This window comes from Thamnophis sirtalis, unplaced genomic scaffold (genome assembly GCF_051295495.1).
Source record: "Thamnophis sirtalis isolate CommonGarterSnake01/CBP01778 unplaced genomic scaffold, rThaSir2_p1.2 scaffold_6, whole genome shotgun sequence".
Taxonomy (NCBI): domain Eukaryota; kingdom Metazoa; phylum Chordata; class Lepidosauria; order Squamata; family Natricidae; genus Thamnophis; species Thamnophis sirtalis.
Window position 1 is genome coordinate 22,004,472 of NW_028261386.1, and position 26,737 is coordinate 22,031,208.

At 41.8% G+C, this 26,737-nt stretch overlaps 2 protein-coding genes across 9 annotated transcripts in view; one reads left to right on the plus strand and one right to left on the minus strand.

Annotated features, from left to right (window-relative positions):
* The first annotated feature begins 210 nt into the window (after nt 1-210).
* CGREF1 (cell growth regulator with EF-hand domain 1) lies at nt 211-10,498 on the plus strand. Of its 6 annotated transcripts, none has more exons than XM_014062595.2 (6): nt 211-413; nt 1,162-1,329; nt 1,520-1,591; nt 2,340-2,410; nt 6,873-6,997; nt 9,232-10,498. In XM_014062595.2, exons 2-6 carry the CDS (start codon nt 1,253-1,255, stop codon nt 9,583-9,585), a joined length of 699 nt encoding a protein of 232 aa, XP_013918070.2. In that variant the 5' UTR covers nt 211-413; nt 1,162-1,252; the 3' UTR covers nt 9,586-10,498. The 6 variants fall into 6 exon arrangements, with proteins under 6 accessions (XP_013918070.2, XP_013918074.2, XP_087573506.1 ...); XM_014062599.2 differs by having other exon boundaries at nt 1,211-1,329; XM_087717380.1 differs by having other exon boundaries at nt 218-341; nt 1,211-1,329.
* Nucleotides 10,499-11,425: 927 nt separating this feature from the next.
* The window catches only part of KHK (ketohexokinase), a 17,801-nt gene continuing 2,489 nt past the window's right edge, over nt 11,426-26,737 (minus strand). Inside the window, exons 3-8 of one of the 3 annotated variants that reach the window (XM_087717383.1) lie at nt 21,197-21,331; nt 15,564-15,636; nt 13,991-14,137; nt 13,188-13,276; nt 12,022-12,179; nt 11,426-11,775 (exon numbers count right to left, since the gene is read on the minus strand). In XM_087717383.1, the coding sequence (XP_087573509.1) occupies nt 11,690-11,775; nt 12,022-12,179; nt 13,188-13,276; nt 13,991-14,137; nt 15,564-15,636; nt 21,197-21,331 (688 nt within the window). In that variant the 3' untranslated portion in view covers nt 11,426-11,689. Of the gene's footprint in view, nt 11,776-12,021; nt 12,180-13,187; nt 13,277-13,990; nt 14,138-15,563; nt 15,637-21,196; nt 21,332-21,392; nt 21,537-26,737 lie in introns of all 3 variants that reach the window. The other 2 variants (XM_087717381.1, XM_087717382.1) reach the window with 2 other exon arrangements.

Consider the following 26,737-nt stretch of genomic DNA (forward strand, 5'->3'; position numbering starts at 1 on the left):
GAGATCCCTCCGGAGGCCCTTTGGGAAGAGCGATTCCCTTTGAGGTTCCCAGCGCTTTCTAGATCCTCCCCAGGGACCGGCGTGCAAAGAGCGCGGCGGGGAGCAACAAAGCAAAGCTGCCCTAGAGGAATACTGGAACTCGGAATGGGGAGAGAGGCGGGAATGAACGTGTCAGCCAGCACCCGCCTTTCCGCCACGTGGCCCCGAGACTGCGGCCGATGGGCACCAACCGGCGCCACGAAGCGACTGCGCCAGGAGAAGAAAGAGAAGGCCTCTCTCTACGCCTCCTCCTCTTCACCTCGCCCAAACCCCACACGCGGATCCGCGCTGCCTGGAATTTGGTAACTGGAGGAGGAGATCCATGCTGCACGGCGCTGCTTCCAGCTGCTGCGCCACGCCCTGCCCCGCAGAGGGTGAGGGCTGCCCTGCAGAATGGGTGTGCAACGGACTGGGGGAGGGAGGATGGCATCCCCGGACTCTCCGGCCCGAAGTCCTTGAGGGCAGGAGTGGAGGCAAGAGCTGTTGGGCACTAGGTTCCCCCCCCCCTCTCGCTGGCTGCGTTCCCTGCAGCTGGAGCACTAGCAGTGGGAGAAGATAGGGAAGACTGTTGCCACGTCCACCTGCAGGTCAGACATGCTTTTTTTAACCGTTTCTATCTACTTTAAAGCAAAATGTGGAGAAACTAATGGAGTAATTGAAGGGCTCTGGTACAATCTATCTCTCTAGTAGTGGCTTAGTTTTCTATTTGCAATGAATGACGGGAGAGCGGACACCCTGAGAAATGTATTTCCCCTTAGCTGCAGCTGAATGTGGTGCTAGAATCTGTGCTACCGCTGCACCCCATCTTCTGACAGGTGATGTGGGAGCAGCATGAAAGGGGTGAGGTGACCTGGAATGTGTGGGAAGGGAGAATGAAACATTGCTTCCTTGCTTAATTCAGCTTAGTAAAATGTACTAAGGATGTGAATTATGGGCTGACTGTTCTTAAAGGTAGCATAGCTGTGCTTGGTGGCAAATCAGACAGGCCAACTTTTCTTCCAGATGGACGGGGTTATGATACTGTCTGTCTTCTGTGGCTGGAAACTTTGTTGTTGTGAGCCCACAGTGTGCAACAGGAGCCTCAGTGTTCATGAAGTGCCATAGACATCTCTCTCATTGCAGGGAACGGTCTCCGTTCCAGAGAGATATTTCTACCTCCTGTGTCCTGCAGAACGTGAACTGAAGTGTCTCGTCCCTGCCCACCAGGACCAGAATGAAGGGGCTATTTCTAGCAGTTTGGTTCTTCCTTGTGCCGGCCAAATGGGCAGCACCAAAGAACAGCAGTGGCAGGTAACCACCAAGTTGTAAGGGATGAGGGTTTCGGTGAACACAGAGGTGGACAGGAAATTGTCTCCTAAAGGAGCCATCAGAGCTGAAAATGGGTCTACAATCCATTTTCCTTTCAGCAGAGGTGATTAAACATCTTTGTTTAATCACCTCTGCCCCCCCTCCACTCCTGCCCTCCCACTATGTCTTCTAGGCCTGAGATCCCCAACGATTCCATGGATCAACCCATCCTGAATCCTCTGCACCCAAGCCAAGTTTCTCTAAAGTAAGTACATGTCATCCAACAGGGGTGCCTCTCCCAAAATTCCGCCCTTTTGCTACATACCACAGACTGAGATCCAAGCGGTCCCAAATTTGGAAAATGGTTGGCTAATTGTCTTTCTGTCCCTTTCCCTTTCCATCCCAGGACATTCCTTTTCCATGTTATCTCTAAAATAGTAGGGAAAGATTCCATCTCTACATCAAGTAATCTGTGTATTGCAACTGGACTTGGGGACTTTTTAGATCTGGTTGGCCTTGGCCATAGCCTACCAACATGTTAATCTACCAGGCATATAGTAGCTGGATTTAAACTACTTACTAATCTAGGCTAAAATGGGAGCTTATGCTAAACTTATAGTTTAGCAAGTTGTGGGGCCCCAACTATTACCTTAGGTATTAGGTAGGAACACATCCTTTATTTATTTGAGCATAGCATGGGGTATGAACACAGCAACTGCATTTTGTTCCTTCAGATTTAGGATTTAGTATGTTGGCTGAACTCAGGGATTAAAAACTTATCTAAACCTTTGAAGAGTGTCCTCTCTGCACTATTGAGACTGGGCAAGTGTCCAAGAAAAAGGATTGGACGCCTTAATAGCTTTGACTGCCCATCTTCCTACACACTGATTTTGAGAGCTACAGTATTCTCTGTTGCAGTGGTTGCTATCTTGTCCTGCGAGTCAGTCAATGTTTCCGTGCTGTGGTTTGTTCCATCATGGCAACATAATGGATGATGGCTTGGTCTGTTCCAGGGTGCTCCAAGACTATCTGGAGAACATTGGGCAATTGAATGCGGATACTGCTACCATGACAAGGGAACAGGGTAAGAACTTTACTACATAATGCATGTTGATAGCTCCTCGCTCTAGGAAACAAGAGATTAGTTTTAAGCACACATTTAAAAATAGGGGTTACAATGCTAGCAATGCAAGAGTTCCCCCAGTGTAGGGGGCAGTAATCTTAAACACTCAAAGAGCCACAAAGGTCCTAACTGGAAGTCCCCTGTTTAGTTCTGGAGCCGAACGAAAGTCTGGTTCCCACAACATAGTTTCCTCCTAGCATGATGTCCTTTTTCCTCTGCTGATCTGAAGTTGGTTCCCCCCACCATAGAGTCTCCTCCTAGTGCGGCATCCTTTTTCTTCTACCTGTTCTAATGGAAAGTCCTATCAATTGGGGATCCGACCAGTGACAGGGAGCCGCAGCAGAGGGATGAAAAAGCCACATGCGGCTCCAGAGCCGTGGGTTGCTGACCCCTGCCATAGTGCTACAGTCCTTTTGAAGTTGGAAAAGATGTTCCAACAAACAAAGTATAAAGGATTATTTGAGAAAACAACAACACATAACAAAAACAACATAAGTTTTGAGTCTACCACCACAGCTAATTTTACAGATTGAGAGAAAGGTTGTCAGAGCAAATAAAGGAAGCAAAACAAATTATATAAGCTGCCTGGATATCTTTCACCAAAGAGAAAACATCTTTTGAAAGCAGACGGCTGGGCTGCAGAAAAGGTGCAGCTTCTCTTATCTATTTGTCTCTTTCAAATTATTCTGCTGGAAGGCAGAACTTTTATTTTGAGTCAGTAGTTATTTTTCCACCTTCTTTGAAGTTAACCCCTCAAGTTCCATTAAAATGCAAAGGATAATCGATCACCATTTCCCTCTAAAAATTATCTTTTTGATCACAGCAAGCCTGGCCTTGACAGACAAGTAAAAAGTGGTGGTTTCTTATACAATAGTTTGAGATGTTATCTGATTCAACGTGGCCTCTCTCATATTTTGCTTTCACTTTTTAATCTTGCGGTCAGTCTGAAACCCCTCATGCAAAGTCTCTTATTATGTAGTAAAACTGGAGCCTAAATAACATAAATCCCCAGCTTGCCCCGTACAGTTAGATGGCTGAGGTTGTGCTGGATGGTTTCCCTTTCCTCTGTTCCCATCAAGAAAAGAAGAAAGACAATCCAGTTGTGTTTTTGGGGTCTCCTTTACATGATTTGCAGTGTACTGAAGACAGTTCAGGGTTTTTAGAGCTCTCTTTCGTAGGCTTGTTCTCCCAAATAGAACCAGAATACGAGTTGCCCCCATCTAGCTCTCTTTGGAAATGTATCGATGGCTAATGCATGTTAGACATGAAGCAAATTATGCTAGGCACAGATTTTCTGTGGCAGAGAATGCTCAGGATCACTGGAATTCAGCAAACCCAATGCAGAGATACATAGTTTCCTCTCCATCGATCAGAGATGTTCCTGGACATGGACAAAATGAAATGCTCTTGTAATGGATTATAGGCTTGTTTCTGTTGTTGGTGCTGATATGGGTATAACTGCTGCCTTTCAGGATAGATTCATTCTGTTATGCTAAATTTGGAAATTGATGCTTGTGATGTTTACAGCCTGCCTTGCTCCTGTTATGCCAATTAAGCAGTAGACAGACAGGCATGGAATATTTCCAGGCATAAATTCCACTCACGAACCACCAAGCCCAACTGTGCTTAGCATCAGAAATGCTTTTAAACCTCATGGTTGGAGTATAAGAACCTGAAAATGTAGTAAAAAAATCTTTATTGTTTTTTTTAAAGCCCTAGCAGATATCAACAGGAAATGAGCCAAGCCTGAACCAGCAAGTGTCAGAGCAGTGATTGGGTCCCAGGCAATTGGTTTTTAGGATCCAGAGACAATAAGGACACAAATAAATAAAGGGGTTTAAAGTTTCATTAGGGAAACTTTAGAGGCTAAGACGCTGAGCTTGTCGATCAGAAAGGTCGGCAGTTTGGCGGTTCAAATCCCTAGTGCTGCATAACGGAGTGAGCTCCCATTACTTCTCCCAGCTTCTGCCAACCTAGCAGTTCGAAAGCATGTAAAAATGCAAGTAGAAAAATAGGGACCACCTTTGGTGGGAAGGTGTTCCGTGTGTCTTTGGCATTTAGTCATGCCAGCCACATGACCACGGAGATGTCTTCAGACAGCACTGGCTCTTCGGCTTTGAAACGGAGATGAGCACCACCCCCTAGAGTCAGGAATGACTAGCACATATGTGCAAGGGGAACCTTTACCTTTAAGCTTCATTTAGCTCAAGCAACAGACTTAAAGGCATAATATAAAAAGCATACATACCAAGGAAGATGAAACCAGATCTCTTACAAACTTAGCCACATTAAAAAAAAACTATCAGGAGCTTCTTAATAACAACAGCAGAGATATCATGAGGGCTGCTAGTTTCTACGGTACCCAATGCTAGGTTCTTGCAGAAGCTCCCAATGAATAACAGCAACCCCAAGGTTTTAATTAGTACCTGGTATGCTGTGATCATGAAACTACAAGACCTGACCTTGGCTGTGGATGGCACATGACTCTGGGACGGGAACTGAAATTCTGAGATTTTCACAGTTTTGCAGCTACATGAAGATTCTCTCTTTCATTCAACAAGCAAGAGTGAAAAAGAACCAGTGTCAGGGTTCCAACTGATGCCCTAATTAAATCATGATCCTCAAGCCAAGCTTCAAAAGAAATCCAGTTATTTATTAGGAGCTTCATGTCAGCCGTTCCCAAATGAAGCCAGCTCTGACCCCATGTAATTTACGGCCCCAATCATGACCCTGTTCTCACACCCCCCCCCCCCAGGGTATGTCATCAATTACATTTGCCAATGTGGCAATTTCCTGGATTGTAGAGAGCACTCCCTTCTGGCAGATATAAATAACCCTGGGATACAGCCTTGAGAGAGATAAGTCTGCAATGACATCTGTCTTTTGCTGCCATGCCGTTTCATCGGTTTTCCATTCTCCCTTTCCTATGGCAACAACTCGCGAGCAGGCCAGAGATGCTTTGCCAGCTTAGCTCAGAATTAGCTCTACACTTCTACATTTTTCTTAATATGAAGAAGAAATCAAAACATGTTGCTAAACTCCTCAAAATGGGAATGATCTTCAAACTACTCAAGAGAATCTGGGATTGCACTGTGGGAGAGGAAACTGTAGATTCTTTAGCCACTCCGCCTCCCAGTAATCAAGAAAAGTGGGGCTTAGTGGGAATATTGTTTAGGAAAAAACATTCATAGAATCATTGAACTGGAAGTGTCTCTAAGGTCCTAGAATCAAAACCCCTTGCTCCATGTAGAAATCCATATGAAAGCATTCTTAACAGATGACTGTCCAATCTCACAAAAGATCCCTTCACATCTCTATTGAATTGGATCCACTGTCAGATGCTATTAATACAGTATTAAGAAGCTCTTGTGGACATTTATTGGGAGTCTTCTGTAATGGGCTGTGAGAATATCCTTGAGGAACAGGGTGAAGAGCCACAACCAAGACAGATAAAAGAATCTGAATCCAAAGAAGAAATGTAATCTGAGAAAACGTTTCAGAATTGACCCTTCATAGAATAGATTAGAATAGAATAGAATAGAATAGGAGTTAGAAGGGACCTTGGATGTCTTCTAGTCCAATCCCCTGCTTAGGCAGGAAACCCTACACCACTTCAGACAACTGGTTATCCAATATATTAAAAACGTCCAGTGTTGAAGCATTCACAACTTCTGAAGGCAAGTTGTTCCACTGATTAATTGTTCTAACTGTCAGGAATTTCTCCTGGGTTCTAAGTTGCTTCTCTTAGTTCTCTTATAAATAATGGCAAGGTGGTAGGGGCACTTTCAGGTTTGCAAGATTGTGTTATAGGTAGTCCTTGACTTAGGACTACAATTGGGACCAGAATTTCCATTCCTAAGTAAGGCAGTTGTGGAGTTGTGCTGGATTTTACAACCTTTTTGCTACTGTTAAGCAAATCACTGCAATTGTTAAGTGAAACATGCAGGCAATGAATGAATCCACTTCTTCACATTGACTTTGTTGTTGGAAGCTGGCTGGGAAGGCCACAAAAGATGATCATATGATCCCATAGTCATACGCAGCCATCGTAAATACATGCCCAAATTTTGATCAAATGTCCATGGGGATGCTATGACAGTTGTATGACAATTGTAAGTACAAGAACCGGTTGTAAGTCACTTTTTTTCAGTGCCTTTGTAACTTTGACCGGTCCCTAAACAAAAAGTTGTAAGTCAAGCACTACCTGTACTATAAGCCTTTAATAAAAGTAGCACTAGTTTTCTAGTCTGGTCTGCTGTGAAGATTGACATCTGCTATGCTTTAGCTTAAATCCATTGTTCCACATCCTGCACCTCGATACAGTGGAGAATAGCTCCCATCAGTAGCTTGCACTAGAAGTACTGTTGGCCTCTGCTATTTTTTGGTTCACTATGCATTCCTTCTCCATTCCGATTCTTTCTAGCGCTCTTGCTTCTCTTTGCTCTTCATGACTATGACAAAAGTGGGCACTTGGATGGTCTGGAATTCATGAGACTGCTGAATGAATTGGTGTCCCAACAGGCAAAAGGACAGCCTGCACCAGACATGGTAGGCACATTTTATTCCTCAGACTCTGGTGAGGTTGGCACCTTTGCCAACTCTTTTTTTAAACAATTTTTATTAAACTACGATTAAAGATAAAAACTAATGCAAAAAAAAGAATAGAAAGTGTAAAAAAGAAGAAACAAAATAGAAATAAATTTAAAACCATAAGAATATAGAAGAGAAAAAAAATACTATATGAACAAATGACTTCCCCCTTCATCATAACAAATATAAACAGTTTTAGTAAGTTATCACCTTCTTTTAAGATACAATAAATGGTATCTTCCCATATTGATCTCTTACCTATATACAAATCCTTAAAACCTCATCATTCATTCCTGATCCACAAACATCCAAGAAGTATTACCGGAGTTATTATTTGGTTATCTGTTTTTTACTTTGATCAAATAAATCAACGTTATGTCCCTTCCTTTTACTTTAAACAGTCACAATCTTTAATCCCTTCAAATAATGTCATAGAACTTGATTTCTTATTATTTTGCTCTGTCACCTCACAAAACTTTAATAGGTTTCTTGTAAACCTAACATAGCAAAGTTATTCAAATCATACTTTTGGTTATGTTATCTGTTTATTCATTTTAATCATTAAGGTATCAGCTGGTGTCATCTGCATTTTCAGTGCAGCATCATTTTCCATATCATTTTTGTAGCCTCTCATCTTCAAATCCACTTTCAAATCAGTTTCAGTTTTGGTCTTGTCTGGTAAAATTTCTTCCTCTTACTCTGTTGGATCCATTATTCACTAATGTCCCTCAGTATGTCTTGTGTCAAAGTATTGCTCTACTCTAAATTAGCTCATCAAATGTATATGTTCTTCTCCTTTAATTATAATCTTTAGTTCTTTCTGCGTCTAGTGTCCAACCTTCAAAGTCCCATCCTATCAAGGGTTATTTAGAATTCAAAATAACAGCATGTTCCAATGGAAAAGTTATAATTAATTTTAAAATCTTGTATCAAAACTATCTGAACTCTTAATCTGAACTCTTAATCCATTTGTGATTTTTCCAAAAACCATGTTCTAATCTAATCACCCTTTTGCTGTTTATTCCACATTTTTTAAAGCTTGTATGTACTTAAAACTTTTGTGAAGGATTGAAGGAAGCTCACCTGGTGCTATAAAACATGCTAAACCATTGGCTCCTAATAGCTGAAAAGCAGTTAAGCAGTTTCCAAAAAATATTAAGAAATAAGACTTAATGGACTTTGTCCATTAAAGAGCCAAGGTGGCGCAGTGGTTAAATGCAGCACTGCAGGCTACTGCTAGATCAGCAGTTCAGCGGTTCAAATCTCACCGGCTCAGGGTTGACTCAGCCTTCCATCCTTCCGAGGTGGGTAAAATGAGGACCCAGATTGTTGGGGGCAATATGCTGACTCTCTGTAAACCGCTTAGAGAGGGCTGAAAGCCCTATGAAGCGGTATATAAGTCTACTGCTATTGCTATTGCTATTTGTGTCCACATAGGCTATATTACAGCTGTGAGTTTGATTGAAATCCCTCAACTCACAAGCACTTAAGTCATAAGTCAACCATAAAATGTCAGTTCCTACACCCTATTTACGAGGAGCCACTGTCTGGATTACAAGTAAGCAATTTTACAATCTCTCCTTTATCCAAAGAGACTTCACTGGCCAGAATTTGTTGCTTGGCAACCTATCTCCTTTGCAATGCCATCACACTTTTATTGGGATGACTAGTTCGCCATGGATCCTCACCAGAAATCCCTACATTTTTACCAACTCTTGAGTAACACAAGAGTTGCCTCTAGCTGTTCCCACTCTTTGTCTGGTTGAGCCTTATCTGAATCCCTGTATTCAGTAGGTTTTTTTTGTGTCCATTCTCAGAGATTGCTTGAACAAATCCCAGTAGTTTTCTTGGCAAGGTTTTTCAGAAGTGGTTTGTCTTTCTTCCTAGGGCTGAGTAAAAATCACTGGCCCAAGGTCCCCCCGGAGTCAGATTTCTAGCCCGATGCTTTAACCATGATACCAGACTGGCTCTCTCTCAGTAGATAATAAGCTGGAAATTGTGTACACCTGTTTCTATTCGAAAAGTATCTTGTTGGCCATGGTAGGAAAAGGAAGCTAAAGTAGTCATGGCTTGAGCTCAGGTTTTTTATCTTTCTTTTGTCTATAGAAGATGTGAGTTACATTGTTCCTTATCTTAAATTTATGTTGATAATTGGAAAGCTTTCTTGAGTCCCTCTGCCATTCTCCTTTCAGGTAGTGCCAATGGTGGACAGTATCTTGGAGACTCAGGACTTCAACTGGGACGGACTATTGGAGCCTTTAGAGTTGTTTCTTCCTCCCCGGCAGGGAGAGACACCAAACTTCCTTACTGCTGTCAGTGAAGAAGATGGTCAGGTCCTGTGGGCACTTCCTAAGCCGAATGGCTTCCCAAGTCCCTCTGACCAACAAAGCGATGGAGACTCCCCACGTGCACCAGAAGTTCAGGAACAAGACATGATGGGTGACCAATTGTGGAGCCTGGAGAAGCATGGGGGAGAGCTCGGCCAGGAAACCGCAGGAGACCCAGATCAACAAGGGAAAGAGATGCCTTCTGCTCCGGGAGATTGAAATACACCCTGTACATACTTTAGGTGATTAGCCAAGAAATGAGAACTGGAGGCGAATTTCAGGTCAATTTCAGAAATGGAATGCAGATAATCAACCCTTTCCCAACATTTCCTTCTGAGCAAACTATTCTGGGTTTCCAAGTCTTCTCTTTACCAAAGCAAAACAGAATAAGATTCCCTGTTCGGTCAGCTCTGCACCCTGTTATCTAAAGAGATCCCTTTTCCAACTTTCAAGGGATACATACCCCAGATCTAAAACTTGAGAAACAGAAGTCACAGTGGCTCCACTTTCTCCTCAGCACACCTGAGTGCATCATTCAGACATGGAAACCTCTTCCCTCCCTCCCCCAGTACCCAGGACCACAGCCTTTCCAGGAGGTGAGGCTACATAGGTAGGAAAGATTTCTCTAAACTGAAAAGCCTGCCTCAGCCGGTTGTCTTCCTCAATAGTCTCTCTCTTCACAGAGCAGGCTCCCGATTCTAGAGGGTCTATTTAGGGTCCCTTGCTCTGCCTTCCTCAAGTAAGGAGCTCTTGCACAGAGACAGGACAGAACTTACAATTATAATTTCCCAGTCTGGCCAAGGATTTATCTGTGCATTTCAGATGACCATTCTTGTCACTCTCTCAGCAGGTTCCTTTGGGCAGAAGCTTATCCAACACTGCAGAAGGCATCATGTATATCGTTTGCCGTGGCATTTAAATTAGACTGCCCATCTCATGAAAGTGAAATTAAAAGGAAAACCACAACCCATGATTTCCAAGGTTAAACTGGTAAATTCCAATCACGAAAGAACACGTCAGCAAAGCTCACCCAACCTCCTGGTTCAAATCCTAGGGAAACAGCCAGAGATGTATATGCTTCTCCTGTACTTCTCTTTTTTCAAATCTGCCAATAAATCATCTTCAAACTGAATATGCTTCTGGACTATATAGGAAGAGGAATCTTAGCGGCTTAGAGAGGCAAGGAGGAACTTCCCTTACGGGCTAGGAGAGCTGATAATCATAGTATCTGGCAAAGAGGAAAACTTCAAGGAAATGTGCAAACTTCATCAGACTGGGCAACTACCGTGTTTCCCCCAAAATAAGACAGGGTCTTTTGACCTCCGAAATATGGCCTTGGCCTTATTATCGGGGCAAGGGGTTTATTATTTTGGAGCCAGGTTCTTTGGAGCCCGCTCACAAGAGAGCAGCCGCCCAGCAACCTCCCCTCTCCAACCAGGCAGAGTGCCACTCACCGACCCAGTGGTATCCCAAAGGCGCCAAGCTGAGTGAGCACCGTTTCCCCCCCCGCTTGCATGGCTTGGCGCATTCAGGATACCGCTGGGTCGGTGAGTGGTGCTCTGCCTGGCTGGAGGGGTGGTGGTTGTCCACTGGGCTTATTTTTGGGGGAGGGCATATATTTTTGCCCACCCCAAAAATCTGGCATGGCCTTATTTTCAGGACATGTCATATTTTCAGGGAAACACGGTAGCTGTTTGTACTGTGTTCTCCCTCACATATCTTCAGCAGGAGGAGAAGCAGGCTCAATAGTGGGAGGGGTTGTTCTGGCTGTTGTTGGGTGGCATGGATTAGCATTCTCCTCTGTTACTTTACTGAAGTCTTTTAAATCGTTCCTAGCCTTGGTGTACAAAATAGCAACAAGTGCCTCAGCAGCATCTTCATTCCATGTCCTCTCTCCTCTCATGACTTCTGGCACTCCTGGATCTGGTTGGCTGAAGCACAGCCAATCCCTTTCCTTCAAGGCCCGCTTGTGTACGTGTGTGTGTGTCCATGTGCACGCACACAAACTGGATAATTATTTTTCATAATTATCCTTGACTGGATAAAGAATCAAGAGCAATCAGCAGCTTCAGGTATTTTATTTATCTTTTCATGGTTATACAGCGAAACCTCTTTTCCTCCTGGCAAGAGACGGGAGCATCTGAGCCAGCTCAGCCAGACTCCATATGGAATGTGTGGCAGGCAGCTTGACATGTCCTCCCACCTGCAGGAGATGCCAAAGGAGCAGTGCCAGTGCCATCAGCAAATAGAATACTACCGTGAGAGATACAGTATTAGTCCATGGTCCAGTGAAATCTAGAAGGTACAGCTTTCTGCATGTTGCTCAAACGATCCCATCATACCCGTGAACCCCACACTTCCGGCCTGCCACCTGGCATCCATAGGTTAATGCTGCAGGGAGTGTTTTTCCTGCCACAGAAAATGAGAAATCAGATTAGCTTTAGGACCGATGGGCAAAATTGCTGTTCTTTAAAGTGCAGGAGATGGAAGGATGGCGGTCAGGAGTTTCCTCGCCTTTCATATCTGCTTCTTGATGCTGTTAGATAGTGGTTTGTTTGTTTGTTCAGCTTAAAAGTATTCTGTACAGAAGCAATTGCAAAGGGTTTTGCCATTCATGTTATACCTACAGGAAAACGAGAAGCACCCAGAACTTACCCTTGCTTAGAGCCAGAATCACAGCAGCGTTGAATGTGTCTCCAGCCCCCAGAGTGTCCACAACAGTTTCAGGGGAGAATGCGTCTGAATGCACCAGCAGCCCATCTGGTCCCATTGCGTCAGCTCCACACTCAGCCCAAGCACAGATCAAAGTAGCTCTAGAAATGGAATACAGAAACTAACCTATGTAGTGTTTTGGATTCATCAAATGAGTAAATTCAAATTACTACACAAGCAGGCAGATGCGTGAATGTATTCCAAACCAGGAAAAAGTAAAGATGCTTCCAGGTGTTGCTAAAAGGTGGTACATTTTTATACCTGTCTGCTCCATAGTATTTTGGCAGGACTGAATCCAAAGCACTGGACTGCACTTATAGATATTTTCCTCCTTATTCCATACAAAACATTCTCTGTTCCGGCTTATTTGGGACCTCAACAGCAAATCTGAAGGAGTGTGAGTTACTGCTAGAGACTTTGCCATATAACTGGGGAGGCTGACTGTGGATTTTCCACTCACTCTAATAATGTGCCAGGGCAAGAAGCTGAATCTGTCTTGGCTTTCTTTTCAGCTCTCAAAAGGGAGGTCTGTGCACCTCAGCCTTTGGCCTAAATAGAAAGAAAGAAAGGATAGACCTTAAGGGAACACTAGATAGGAAGGTGTGATATAAATCCAATCAATACGGTATTAAACGAATTGTGCTTCTGATATCAGATTGCTAACTAAAGCTGCTGCAAAAGATAGTATCCTGGATTGTGCTATCACACATGCAGTAAGCGTTTAATCTGATTTGAGCGTATCGGTTTGTAGCACCAATTCAACCATGATCAGTACAGTTCTGGCTTAGCATGGTATGAAGCCATTTTAGTTTATTCAACAAGATCCAAGTTGTATGTGATTTAGCACAGTCTGTGTGTGACTTCAGTCTGAACTTAGCTGCTAAGAAATATCTCTAAAGCTGCTGGAAAAGCGAATAGTCTCCAAATCATTAAATGACTTGTGATTTAAGCTTTGAGGTTTCTTACAATTGGTGAGGTTGGTTGAGCTGATCTCTAAAGGGCTCCCATTTTTGCCTCAGATTCTCTTCAGTCTGCTATTCTTATTTCACACCACCCCTAATAACTGGTGAAGGAACCAGGTTTGTCCCCATGTTTTCGTTCCCTCCTACCCTGGTTTCAAACGTCCGTAGAGCCCCTTCACAGCCTCAGGAGCCGAGTAGAATCCAAACGTCTTGGCCACATCTTTGCTGACAAAGACCTAGAAAAAGAGAACCACGATAAAGTCACCACTTTTTGGCCACGCCTTATTACATATAGTATCTCTGGATGACCAGATAGTGCCTCAGAGGGTTATGAATGAAGAAAATGAGTGTGAGTCTCAAGAGCATTGGGTTGTATTCTGGCCAAACGTTTAGAGAATTACACTTCACAGCTGTAGAAATCCCCCCAGGAATATTACTGTTTACCTCTGTGTGCACACAAAACTCACCTGCAGAAAATATCTGGAAATGAGTGACTGAAACAGTATTTATTGATTCAGAAAGTGAACTCCGAATCCTTACCATGTTTCCCCCAAAATAAGACCGGGTCTTATATTAATTTTTGCTCCTATTAGGTCTTACTTTCTATTTAGGTCTTATTTTCAGGGAAATACGGTATTAAATGCATCTATGCTGGCAATCTTAACGGGTTTATTTTGAGAGTAGGACTTATATTACGAGCATCCTGAAAAATCATGCTTGGACTTATTTTACGATTGGGTCTTATTTTTGGAGAAATACGGTAATAAGGATTCTAACGGGATGCCAATTCATCTTCAGTAGTCACAGGAGGAGGAGGTGGCAAAATCTCTCAGATCTATCCTATGAGAGGAATTTAACTGAAGGACACGTTGCTCTTCATCACTGTGCTTGAGCAGCCACAGTTCCCACCTACATCCACCTGCATTACGCCTTTACCTTTGACCCCTTACCACATCTCCATAGCAAAACAGCTGGTACAGCTGTGGCCTGGTCTTTTCCACCTCCACAGATGTGGTCACTCGCTCAGATGGTGGGCAGGTTTGGTTATACTTTTCCACCAGTTGCAGCATTTTAATCTGTTCCGAAGCATTCCTCCCCTGGGAGAAAATACTACTATTAGTGACACAACCTGAGATGTCTGGATTTGATATTATTCCTGGAATTACTGAAAGCCTTTGTGACCTTAGATGCCTCACCACTTATAGTAGTTGGGCCATCGGTACCTGCTACTTCCAAAATAGATACCCAGCCACTTATGGTTTGGGTAGTGGACTGTGGTGTGTTTGATGATCCAAGAAACTCCAGCAAGTATGAAATACTTTCTTTCTCAACAGCGAATAGACACAATTGGTATGTACTTTGAAAGTTTTGCATTAACTCTTCAGCCTATTGCCAGGTTCATCTCAAGTTTCTAGTTTTTTATTATAGGCTCTATAAACATAAAATACTTAACTTGGTTACCTCATTAACCTATTTTCTGAGTTCACACAATGCACCAAACCATAAACTATCGTATTTTTTGGAGTATAAGAAGCACCAGAGTATAAGATGTGCCAAGATTTTGAAGAGGCAAATTAAAAAAAAAGTTTTTGCACTGCAGATCTCCCCAAAACAGCCTGTTTTTCGCGAAAACGGGCCTGTTTTTTTTTTTTTAAAAAAAGGGCACGAATAGCCTTTAGGAGGCTTGTAGAGTGCTCCTGGGAGCTGGGGGGGAAACTGAGCAAAAAAAGCCCATTTTTTTGCTCTTTCTGCCCTCTCCAGCCCCCAGGAGCACTCTGGAAGCCTCCTAAAGGCTATGCACGGCCATTTTGGTGAAGGGTTTCGGGAGGCAAAAAATGCTGTATTCAGTGTATAAGACGCACCCAGATTTTCAGCCTCTTTTTTGAGGGGAAAAAAGGTGCATCTTATACTCCAAAAATACGGTAACCAACAGGGTAGGCTCATACTTGATAATTTGCAGAACAATTTTATAAATCATCACATTGTGGAAACCCCATTCTATGTGATAAACGTATGGTCTAATCCTAATCAAGTGTAATCATTTGTCCTTTATATTACTCTTGGTTAGGATTAAATTCATTTGTATTTGTTAAAAACAGATATGAACACAGCCACAGTATCTGGTTTTCTCTGCTCTATTGTTGAGTTATTGGCTTCACTGGGTATTTGGATTTTAGTTGTGATTACTATTTGTTTTATATTAAAACATCTCACTCAAATTTTCTTTCAGAGGTACCATTATACTGACTCAAACAAATAAAAACAGCATGCAGAAGATAGAAAGTAGGGATAGAAGGTAAGAATGGAAGATTGGCGAAGTACAGAAATAGAGCAAGCCACCCATAGACAAATGATCAGAGAGATGGGCACAATTCAAATTGTTACTGACAATTCACTGCCATGAAACATCACTGATGCCTATGTGTAACAGAGTGCCCGCATATTGTGGAAGGGTAAAAAGTCTGACCACCACCTTATCACATGAACAATCAAGACCAATCCCCTTTCCAGTCAAGGTCTTACCTCCCAATGGATCCACTTGTATTGAGACAGGTCAACTTTTTCAAAATCAGCAGCTGTCACATCTGGCAGATTACTGCAATTGGGAGAATGGGAATGGGAATGAGAAGAGGAAGACAAAAGTTTAATTAATGCAACAAACTGATTTCTTGTCCATCTTAAATCAGTGAAGCGGTAAGCAAATGCATACTTACAATTAAACAAAACGGGAAACAAAACACCTATTGACTTGTTAAGCTAAGTGTATCCTGCATAGCATCCTGTTTTCTTAGCACCAAACCAAATAATCTAGCCAATCCAAAGGGGACATAAATTGTTTTCTTATTGCTTGTCCCGAGTTTCCAATGAATAAACATATTACTTCTGAATATGGTGATTCAGTTATATGCAGAACTGACTTTGCAAGCTTAAAGTTAATTTCACCTCCTACTGGGAGCAATTCCAAAGTACTTTGGAGCTGCTTTGAGCTTCACATCCAAAGGCTTTAAGCTGCACAGGCAGCCATCCCACGTAAGAATGTCTCTATAACTTCATTCCTTTCCCACAAATTTGACAAAAAGACATATGAAGAAATCTCTTGGTAGATGTATCACATACAATTGGTATGGAATTTATTTACTTTAGAGCCGTACCTAGGCATCTAACTGAACCATAATAAATTATAATATGCCAACCTCTTTCTTGGTTTCCATGATAACAATCTGAATTTGGAGCCATTGCTTGAGGTTAAATTGTAATGTACTGAGAATAAAGAAAGCAGACAGTACTGTATATACATATAGACTGAAATACATTATCATAGAAAACAATGATGGCCATCAGTCTATACCACAGATAGACAACCCACTTTTGTATCTCTATTAGTAGTAAAATTTTCTAACCGCCCACCAGTTCCACAGTAATGGTTATTTATAAAGTAGGGAAGTAACTTTACTTTATAAAATTTATAAAGCAGAGTTACAGCAAACCCCTACCTCCCACCATGAAAGCTGGAATGCCCACTAGAGGGCGGTAGGGACCAGGTTGACTACCACTGGTCTATACAGTGTTAAAAAATACAAAATAAACATGAGGAAAAAAGGCTAATCCCAACTGCTTACTAAGTCTGCAATAATTGCACATTTAGTCCTATTAGGCTATTCAATAACAGTGAGATTGACCTGCTTACCCTTGTTCTGAGTCTATGGACTCTCCTGGACTGTCCCTCCTTTGCTTAAGCCAGTGGTTCCCAAACTTGGCAACTTTAAGACTTGTGGACTTCAACTCCCAGAATTTCTCCAGCCAAATTCTGGGAGTTGAAGTCCACAAGTCTTAAAGTTGCCAAGTTTGTCAACCACTGGCTTAAGCTATTGTGGCGGGAAAAGAATGCTTGACTAGAATTGCGTTTGATCCTCTGTTCTCAATTTGTTCTTTTTATTTCATAGCTCCCTCATTTCGAAAACATTGTCTAAGCACTAGTAGGACATACTCAAGAGCTTCATCTGGAGATATTCAGCATGGAAACGGATGGCATTTAATTCTCAGTCCTCATTTTTATGGATTAACTGTACCTGAAATGGATTTGATTTTAATGATTAACCCACTAGCCCAGGAGACACAGAGGCTGCTTTGATCAAAGGCCACAAGAATCATATTCAGAAAGATGGGCCTTCTGCATGTCCCCGAATAATTAACCAGCCCTTGACACTCTATTGGTAATGGGAGACAGAAAGCTGCACACTTTCCACTATTGAGAAAAGCTACGGTAAGGGTGGTGGTGTCACATAAGCTTTTGCGTATATTTTTTATTTGTTCTTTCATTCAATTTGCCTAGCCACCCATCTCCACAAGTGACTCTGAGTAGCAAACAATCTTAAATTAAAAACAATTCAACACCCAGTTACCCTAAGGCCATGATGGCGAACCATGTCGCCTGGCATGCATGGCGTTGCCCATTCTTCTTTCATGTTTCTTGTGCGCATGCGCACGTGATGATCAGCTGTTTTTTGTATGTGCAAAAGGCATACGGAAACTGAAAGAGCTGGTCTGTGCACATTTGCACTGGTCAGCTGATCGTCGCACACTCATGCGTGCCAGTATGCAGAAGACAAGCTGGCCAGTGTGCAGGCATGTGCTGAAAACTGGAAGTTCAATTCCTGGCACACGCATGCCCACTTGGAAGCTTGTCCTCTGTGTCGCACCCCTGACGAGCGTGTGTGCGCATGTGCTCCCTTTTCAGCACTCGGTGCCAGAAAGGTTTGCCATCATTGCCCTATGGTAAGATGGGCGGCCAATAAATTTTATAAATAAATAAATACATTTCCATCACAAGTATAAAAACTAAAATACACAGCAGGAAAATATCACAATTGATAGTTGCTAACACAGCCAGGAGACAAGAACCTTCAGACACTTGGCTCTCCCCAAGCCAGATGTTGAAACAGGACTTTAGTTCTTTATGAAAAGCCAGCAGGGCCCTGGAGGGAGAATATAGCCACAATATGGAGCTTGGTTGTAGACACAAAACACATTTAATTTGATCAGATAAGGATCAGTACATAGAAAGATACAAACTTTATATAGGTTATTCTCAGTGATTTATTTTATTTTTGTAGTTGTGCAGACCTAGCCTGTAGGAATGCTGTAGTTGATTCTTGTATCCCCTCATGACTGATTTGTCCAGCCTACATCTCACCTGCTGTTGTCAAAAGCCCAGGTTCTTTCTTGCTGTGAGTTGGTGGGAGTCACACTTGAATTTCTCACTCAAAGCTTCTTGGGGAAGGGGAAGGTCACAACCATATTTGGAAAGGATAATCAAGAATTAATATTGGTAATGGTGATTGGCAGCAATCTGGACTAAATTAGCAATTGACCAAGAATTAATAATAAATCAGATTTTAATAGCTCATGCATGGATGTTTTTATTCCTCTCCCATTGGGTGGCACCTCTAGAGGAATTGGACAGGCATTTTAAGTCCTATTTTGACCTGCTCAAGCAACTCTTATTTTCCCCAAAAAATTCAAACAAGAGCTATATTAATTCCTATGTGGTGTAAGGAATAAAGAACTGGCTATGCTATTTCTTAACAAAGCTATAACCATTGTGATCCTGCTCTGAACATAGAGAGGAGAATAGCAATAGCAATAGCAATAGCAGTAGACTTATATACCGCTTCATAGGGCTTTCAGCCCTCTCTAAGCGGTTTACAGAGAGTCAGCATATTGCCCCCAACAATCTGGGTCCTCATTTTACCCACCTCGGAAGGATGGAAGGCTGAGTCAACCTTGAGCCGGTGAGATTTGAACCGCTGAACTGCTGATCTAGCAGTAGCCTGCAGTGCTGCATTTAACCACTGCGCCACCTATTCATTTACTGGCTGTTAATTCTCTGATGAGGATGGGGTAGTTTTAATATATCTTCCTGTTATCTTGATTGATTTTAAAAGACCAAGTCATGTTCTTTGGGGTATCAAGCTGACCATAAGTGTAACCTAGTCAGGGGAAAAACATCCTAGAAGAAAGCAATAGGAAAGAACTGTCATTCTCCTTACAAACACACAATAAAAACAAGTGACTGTATTTAGCACTAGCATTAACTTCAGTATGAGTCTTTAATAGCTTAGCATATTGTACAAATCCACTATATCTGGCTAGTTTATAATACAGTGCATTGCGTCAATCCATGGGTTGAAAATAGGTTGATTCAGTAATCTGGTTAAGTGATGCGTGAATGTTGTGTAGGTGTTAAAAGTCTTGGTAGGTAAAAAAGTCAAGTTATTAATATTTGATAACCAGCTTGATAATTATTCCATATGCACTTTGGAAGTACAACGTGCTTTTTAATTTATATCCAGGTCCTCAAATGCAATCAAACATTACTTTTATACAGGTAGAGGTCAGTTAGTACCTGCTGCCTTAAAACTTTTTGAGGCCAAAACATTGGCACAAATTTTTTACGGGGCACAAACAGGAATCCTTGCAAAGAGAGACTTGTTAGAAACCATTCAAACAAAATTCCTGTGAGCCATCTTAGCTGCTCCCAATGGAACTGCAAATGCCCAGTTAAGAATTGAGACAGGCATGCCTCAAATTCAAGTAAGAGCCTGGAAGATGATGGTCATTTATTGGCTTAAAATGCATTTCTTTCCAGAGGGACTGTCCCCATTAGTGTTGACTGACAATTTCCCTTCCCCCTGGAAACAAGCAATTGATCACATGCTGGGCTCTTATGGGCTTTCCCCATTATTCTTAACGTCCCTAGGCTTTGAGCAAGCAAAGCAAGTAGTAATCAATAGAATGAGGGACATGGAGTTCCAAGAAGAACTAAATAGGTTGCCTTTCCACAGTAGGGACAGAATCAAACAGGGTGTGTGGGAATCGGCAAGATATCTAAATGACTTGATCTCTCCAAAACAAAGAATAGCTTTCTTCAGAGCCAGATTTAACATTCTTCCTTCAGCATTCCTCCAGGGCAGGTATAAGAGAACACCCAACGCATTTGTATATGTGGTAAAGGAGAAGTGGAAGATAATTCACATGTACTATTACACTGCGAGCTATATACAGAGCTTGTAGGTCTGCATATATTCTCCCCTTATTAGAGAGATTGCCAGGGAGGGCAGACAATTTTTATCTAGGCTTTCTCCTCCAGGACACTAACCCGGTTACCACGTATGCAGTGGCAAAGTTCTGTGCTGCTGCAATGTCCATAAGAAAAAAATTGGCTACAGTATAGTACCATCTTGTATCAATTATCGGGACATACCTCTAACAATCTTTGGACCATAATGTTATTATCCACTTTTAATGTAAAACATTATATTTTAATGTTAGTATTTTTAATATAGTGTAAAAACAAATGTATATTGCTGGTCCTTGACTGTAATAAAGATCTTACTTACTTACTTACTTCCCTTTCTCTATACTGGGCAAGATCTTCAGGCAGATTTTAAACATCATGCCTATGAGCACTTAGCAGGAGTGCAAGAATTAATAGCAGTCAACATGAGCTTGTCATAAGCAAGATTAACCTTATCTCCTTTTCTCACAGAATTACCCCATTTCTCACGTTTGCTTAATAGATCTGGACATCAGGATTCCATCAACTCTCATGATATCCTCATTAATAAAGTGGTGTAATATTGGCGAAATGATGCAACTATTAACCCAGTAATTACACCCCAGTGCTACACATAACCAGCTGCCCATCAGCTTGGAGAGTGGTATCAAGTGGAATGCCACACAGCTATTTCCTGAGGCCTTTACCATTTTTATTAATGACTTGGATGAAAGGGGAGAAGAGGCAGTTTATAAGAGAAAGAAAGAAAGAAATGAAAATCTAGGCAAGCTTGAGCCATAAACAAACAATGCAATTTTATGAACCTGCTTCTCCACTGTGTGTGCAAGCAGCTAATCTGGGATGCTAGGAAGGGCCTATTAAACCATTTACGGCAATGGTATAAACATAGTTATATTCTTTGTAATCTCTCCCTGAAACAAACAGTTGCTGTAGCAGGCCAAATCCTCACCCACCAGACACAGCAGTCAAGGCTACCTTAGTCTCTACTGGGGTGCTGAGAGTCCTTTTGTGCCACACATTGGTAGAAGAGGGCGGGGGGAGGTTGGAGGCAGCAGAGCCAAAGTGGGCCAGGTCTTACGTGTCATAAAGAGTAACTGTCCGAGAACCGTTGCGGCAATTGATGAGGCAGCAGGCACACGGTGTCTCCCCCTGGCTCTGCCAGACCAAGTGGGCAACTTCCACTTTGCGCCGTTGGAAGTCAGACAAGATGAAGCTTGGGGCCAGGGAAGAGGAGAGAGAGAAAAAAAATAGACTTCACTGCGAGGAATTCTCACCCTACGCACCTGGCAGCGTGCAGGATCGTGCGGGTGCCAGTGGCTGTGTTGCTGATCACCGTTGAAGCGGGCAAGCTGCATGCCAGATGCAAAACCACATGGGTGAGATCCACCTCATAGCGTTGGAAATCATCACGGACGAAGCTGGGAGGGCAGAAAACATGAGTGTCTCCTTGGGGGGCGGTGTGCGTGAGGTTCTCTGTCAGGTGGAATAGAAGGCAGATGCTCCCAAGTTCTCTTCAAAAGAGCAGGGCCCTTACGGCTGCTTGGTAAAGGTTGCCAGTGCGCTAGAAGCTGTGGGGACAGAGGGAGGTAACTGTCTGAAGAGAGCAGATAAAATTGAACTCTGCAGTTTGGAAGCCGAGAGCTCTGATGCCCTCAGAGCTTAGTACTTATTAAAAAAAAAAACCTCTTATTACATTTACTCCGTAGCTCTGCTCCCTGAAGCTGCTCAGGAGTCAAGAGACAGATTTATGCTATAGTAAGCAGAAGGATGGGAATAGAATGGCCTCAGATCAATTCCATAAAAAGTCTGTTTCCTGAAAGTAAAAGATCATAAATTTAGAGCTTGAGAATATAGACTATCTTCACCAACTTGCTTCACCAATTCACTTCAGGATTTGGCAGATGCATTTACATAACATGCCAAGTTTGCTTCACAATTGTTTTGATTAATTATTTTGTGGCTTAGTGTGTGTGGGTGACCTCATCTGTGTCATTAGTTTGTTTCAATGTATTATGTGAGCCTAAAGGATTAATTCAGTACCCAGGTAAAGCATATTGTGCGAATTTATTTAGATTCACCAGTTAGTGCCAATATGGTGTATCTAAATCAATTTGTACTTTGAGAAAACGGAATGCCTCGGAGTTCAGTTTGTGATGGATGCATTACTTGGAACCTAACATTCAGTACGTATCAAGAGAGTCTCTTGCATTTATTTGTATGGATTTTCTAGTGGGGCAAATAATTAAAACTAGGCTCCATAACTGAAATAAGGTGACCACACATCAACACAATTTTGGCAAGTTTTGGAAAGCATGTACAAGAATTTATGCTGGTCTATGACTGTAATGAAGATTTGATAAAGATTAAAGTAAGAACTACAATGAAACAATGAAAACTCAGGACTGATGGCTCTATAGCTATTCAGTGAGACATCATGGTTTACTTGCCTAACCAAATCAGCTGTGAAAAACAGTGTTCTGGAAAACTAGGAACTGATTTAATATGATTATTAATAGAGAAAACTGTAAAAGCATTGTCTAAATAGCACATTATAAATTTGTCAAGAGTTTTACAATGGCTAAAAAATTAATTAAAATTGGCAAAGTAGTTTATACTCCAAGGCATACTTGGCAATAAATATGCTTTGTATTGCCCTGTTAATATGCTATAAATGTTACATATGAAGACATTTTTGTGTTTTGGGTTAAGATTATTTTATTATTTTTATTAACTTTGCCATCTATTGCCTCAGGGCACCTTACAACATTAAAAAAAAACCTCGTAATCCCTTAATTCAGGGTAGAGTCAACTGGATGGAGCTGAGCGTTTACTAGCTGGATGCCTTTCCTGATGCCATAAGAGTTCACAGCAGATATTTTTTCTTTGTGCCCTTGGACTGGAGAATTCTGGGAGTTGAAGTCCACAAGTCTTAAAGTTGCCAAGTTTGGGAACCACTGTCCTAGGAGTCAAACGTCTGTCGATACCTAGTATTGAATTTTCAATCTTCTGAGTGGGAGGCAAGTGTCTTCAGCTCTTGGCCACTACACCGCTTGATGGCTTACATTATTATTGATAGCTTACAATATTAAAAGCTATACAATCATAAAATATAAATATTTCCAAAATCAATTTAAATAAATTTATAGTCAAATGTAAGATTATAGTTTTCATGTGTTTCCTATCTAAAAATAGGTAGAAAAATGTGCCATTAACTTCAGTAATCATGGTTGGAGTCAACTACAAAGGCCACAAAAATGAAACACAGGGACATGAAAATTTGCGACTGCAAGTTCCACATCTCTCAAACATCTGGATGGAAAGTTTAGTGTAATATAAACTATAAGGTCAGGTGATAATAAAATTAATAGTCTGTGACTAGTCACTTACATAAATACTCACACACAGACACATACTTATAGACATACATAATGACCATTTCTTAGTAATGGGTGCCAGTGATAAGATAATCAGGATAGCCTCATGTAGTTAATTAACCATTATCTTTGTTCTTCCAACAGTTTCTGTTCCAGTGCAAGTGTTAATTAACTTAGCAATGCTAGAATAATTCTGTGCAATTGCCAATTACTGACAATCTGAATGGTCATTGTGTTTTTATCACAAGTAATTTAAGCTTTAATTAAGTTATCAGACTATACATTTAGCCTTTCCTGAGCTGTTTATTCCCCGTTTCTATTTTTTCTATCCACACCTAAGAAAGACTGGTTAATTGAAAGTATGAAGTAGAATATAGTTCACATAAACTTCTATTATACTGCATTTCTTTGCTGTAGTCTTAGCCATGCATATTTAGAAATAAGAGCTAATTACTCTTTCTTTGAATAGGCATGTAGGATTATTCTATTATTAACTTTAAGAATTTCATAAGACTTATTCATTGTACATAATATGATTAGTCTTTAAAGTGTCATAAGGTTCCTTATTGAAATGAATTATTTTAAGGGAAGGGATTCTTTTGTAAAAATAGAACAATATTAATGAAAATAAGTTCCTTTAGAAACAGAGGCAGAAATATGCCTGGCATCTGTGTCTGAATCTCATGCCAAGTCTGAATTGTTGATTGTCTGACTATCACCAGCACATGATAGACTTTCATTCCAAGGACATGGCTTGGAACATCCCAGCTTGGAAGAGAAGCAAAGTTAAATGAGAAAACAAAAATAAACAAGGACAAAAACCAGGGAGATTTTTGTTAGAGCCAGAAGAAAACTAGTCCACCATCACACTGAAATGAATCCCCTGCAGCCTGATTTGAACCTTATTTGAAATAATTGAAATCATTGAATTAATCCATATTCAGGGTTGTACCAGCAACACACTTAACCAGAAGCTAAATGGACTGCATTCACACAACTTGCTGAGACATACAAAACAAGTTTTTAAAGTAATTAACCTTAATGTGAATTCAGCCCCAGGACTTTTATGTATCTTGGTTTAACATGTTAAATTGAGGCAGCTGACAGAGAAGCAAGGCTGTCAGAAACCCGAGATGAACAGAGCAACCCTGACATAACAGCTTATGCAGCATGGGAAATGCGAAGGGGACTGAGCCCCAGATATTCCAAAGCAGAAGAATTCCATCTTACATTGACTGTTTATACGCACTGTGTGTACCCATGAAAGTGAAAGATGTAGCATGTGTGCTCAAGCAAACCCAAGGCAAGGACCTAGACTCCCACCTGGAAGTCAACCCAAAGAATATTATCCCATGGATTCATTAGTTATTGATTTCACAGACATGCCCAAGTGTGGGCTATATAAGGCAATGCTAGTTATAAATGGGTGAATGCATTGCCACTGGCATTGTGGTCTGTGTGATGCACTACACTAAAGGGAATTGGGTTATCTCCTTTTGAAATGATGTTTGGGAGACCCCCAGTTATAAGTGCTAACTTGAAAAATCATATAGGGCACCTAGGTCAAATAGGGGCCTCATGGGTGAACCAAATGGTGGGGGAACTGAATAAGCAAATACAGGAAATCCAGCAATACTGTGTGTCCCTCAGTCCACCATTTCTGATCACCCCTAGTTATAATATTCAGGTGGGAGAAAAGTACAGGTAAAATACTGGGAAGGAGAAGAATTTGAAACCTAGATGGAAGGGCCCATATACTGTGGTCACGTGTTCTCCACTTGCAGTAAAAGTGTTGGAATCCAAGTTTTGGATTCACTGGACTTGAGTTAAGCCAGCTGCTGTTGAGTATTAGGAGGCAGACCAGGATGAAGCCCATCCTCTAGTGATATGCTTAAAGAAATGCCCCCTATAAGCTTCCCTACCGGCAATGGGAAGCTCTTACGGGGCAGAAGAAGCCCTAGTGAAACCACAACCGGAAGCTGGTTTCTCAATGTATGGCTGAAGAATTAAAGGAAGGAAGACAACGTTCCATTTATTAGATATAAGATGTATTAGAAAGTTTGAGCACCTGTCAGGAAATGGCAACCCAAGTATTCATAGTTATAACTGTTCTATCTCTCGCTTTAGTGAATGTACGTATTTGTTGTATTGCATATTCATCCCTCAGGAATTGCCCCCTCCAGAGGAAAACAGTTGCTGAGGCTAAAGTCATTGACTGTGACAAAGAGGAGTGTGAATCTTCTGATGACACTTATGTTTGAGGAACCATGGGAATGGGTTCTTTGCAGTATAATAGGAGTTGGTGTAGAAATTATAGGGTCACCCTCTATGTGCATCAAACGATATAAGAAGCCTGGCATTCCTGTGGGGTCACTATCAGAGGAACAATGCCCATCTGAAATGTATCTTGCCCCCAGGAAAACCCTGGTAGATGTAAAACTGACTCGCAGCATGTCTCCCCCTGCTCACAAGATCTTCCCTCCACTTGTTTTTTTAACCGATGGGAGGGAAATCTGACCACTAGAAGCTGCCCAAGGCCATTCCAACCACCCCGACTTCCCATTTGGCTTTCAATACAATCCACTACGGGAGTTTGTGTTTATTTTTGCAATATCTCTTCGAAGGACCAGACCTCAGGAATAAGTTAATGGATCCTAATCAAGAAGTTCCATTACAGCCCCTGACTGGTATGTTCCTAGCAGGAATTGTACAAGTCTGGACTCATGAAAGGAACCTCCAAGCCCATGCCTTCTCCGTGAACATCGGCGTATGTGTAGGAGAAAATGGAGTTTTCTTTCTATGTGGGAGAAATGCGTATCTAGGTTTACCCACCAATTGGACTGGCACATGGACTCTAATACACCTCCTCCCTAAAAATGGGTGGTAAGTAGGGAACAGACCCTCCCTGTACCCGTCATGGGACATGTCCAGAAAAGAGTGCTGCTCCTAATTCCGCTATTGGTGATCTTGAGAATAGGGACTGCAGTTGGAACGGGTGTAGGTGGAATGACCCACTCCATTACACAGTTCAGGCAGCTGTCGGAAGAATTCCAAGAAAGCCTGAACCAAATTGTTGAACCGGCATGGCATTGATCTTTTAAATGCTGAAAAAGGTGGGCTATGTGTATTCCTGGGAGAAGAGTGCTGTTTCTATATGAATAGATCAGGGGCAGTCCAGGATGGTGGTTAAAGAAGTATGAGACCAAGCTTCCTCAATTGGCCAAAGAATGCGAGGGACAGATGAA

Coding starts and splice junctions, on each gene's coding strand:
- CGREF1 (XM_014062595.2), top strand. CDS start 1,253: ATGAAGGGGCTATTTCTAGCAGTTTGGTTCTTCCTTGTGCCGGCCAAA. Junction 2,411..6,872: donor TACCATGACAAGGGAACAGG/GTAAGAACTTTA, acceptor GATTCTTTCTAG/CGCTCTTGCTTCTCTTTGCT. Junction 6,998..9,231: donor GACAGCCTGCACCAGACATG/GTAGGCACATTT, acceptor TTCTCCTTTCAG/GTAGTGCCAATGGTGGACAG.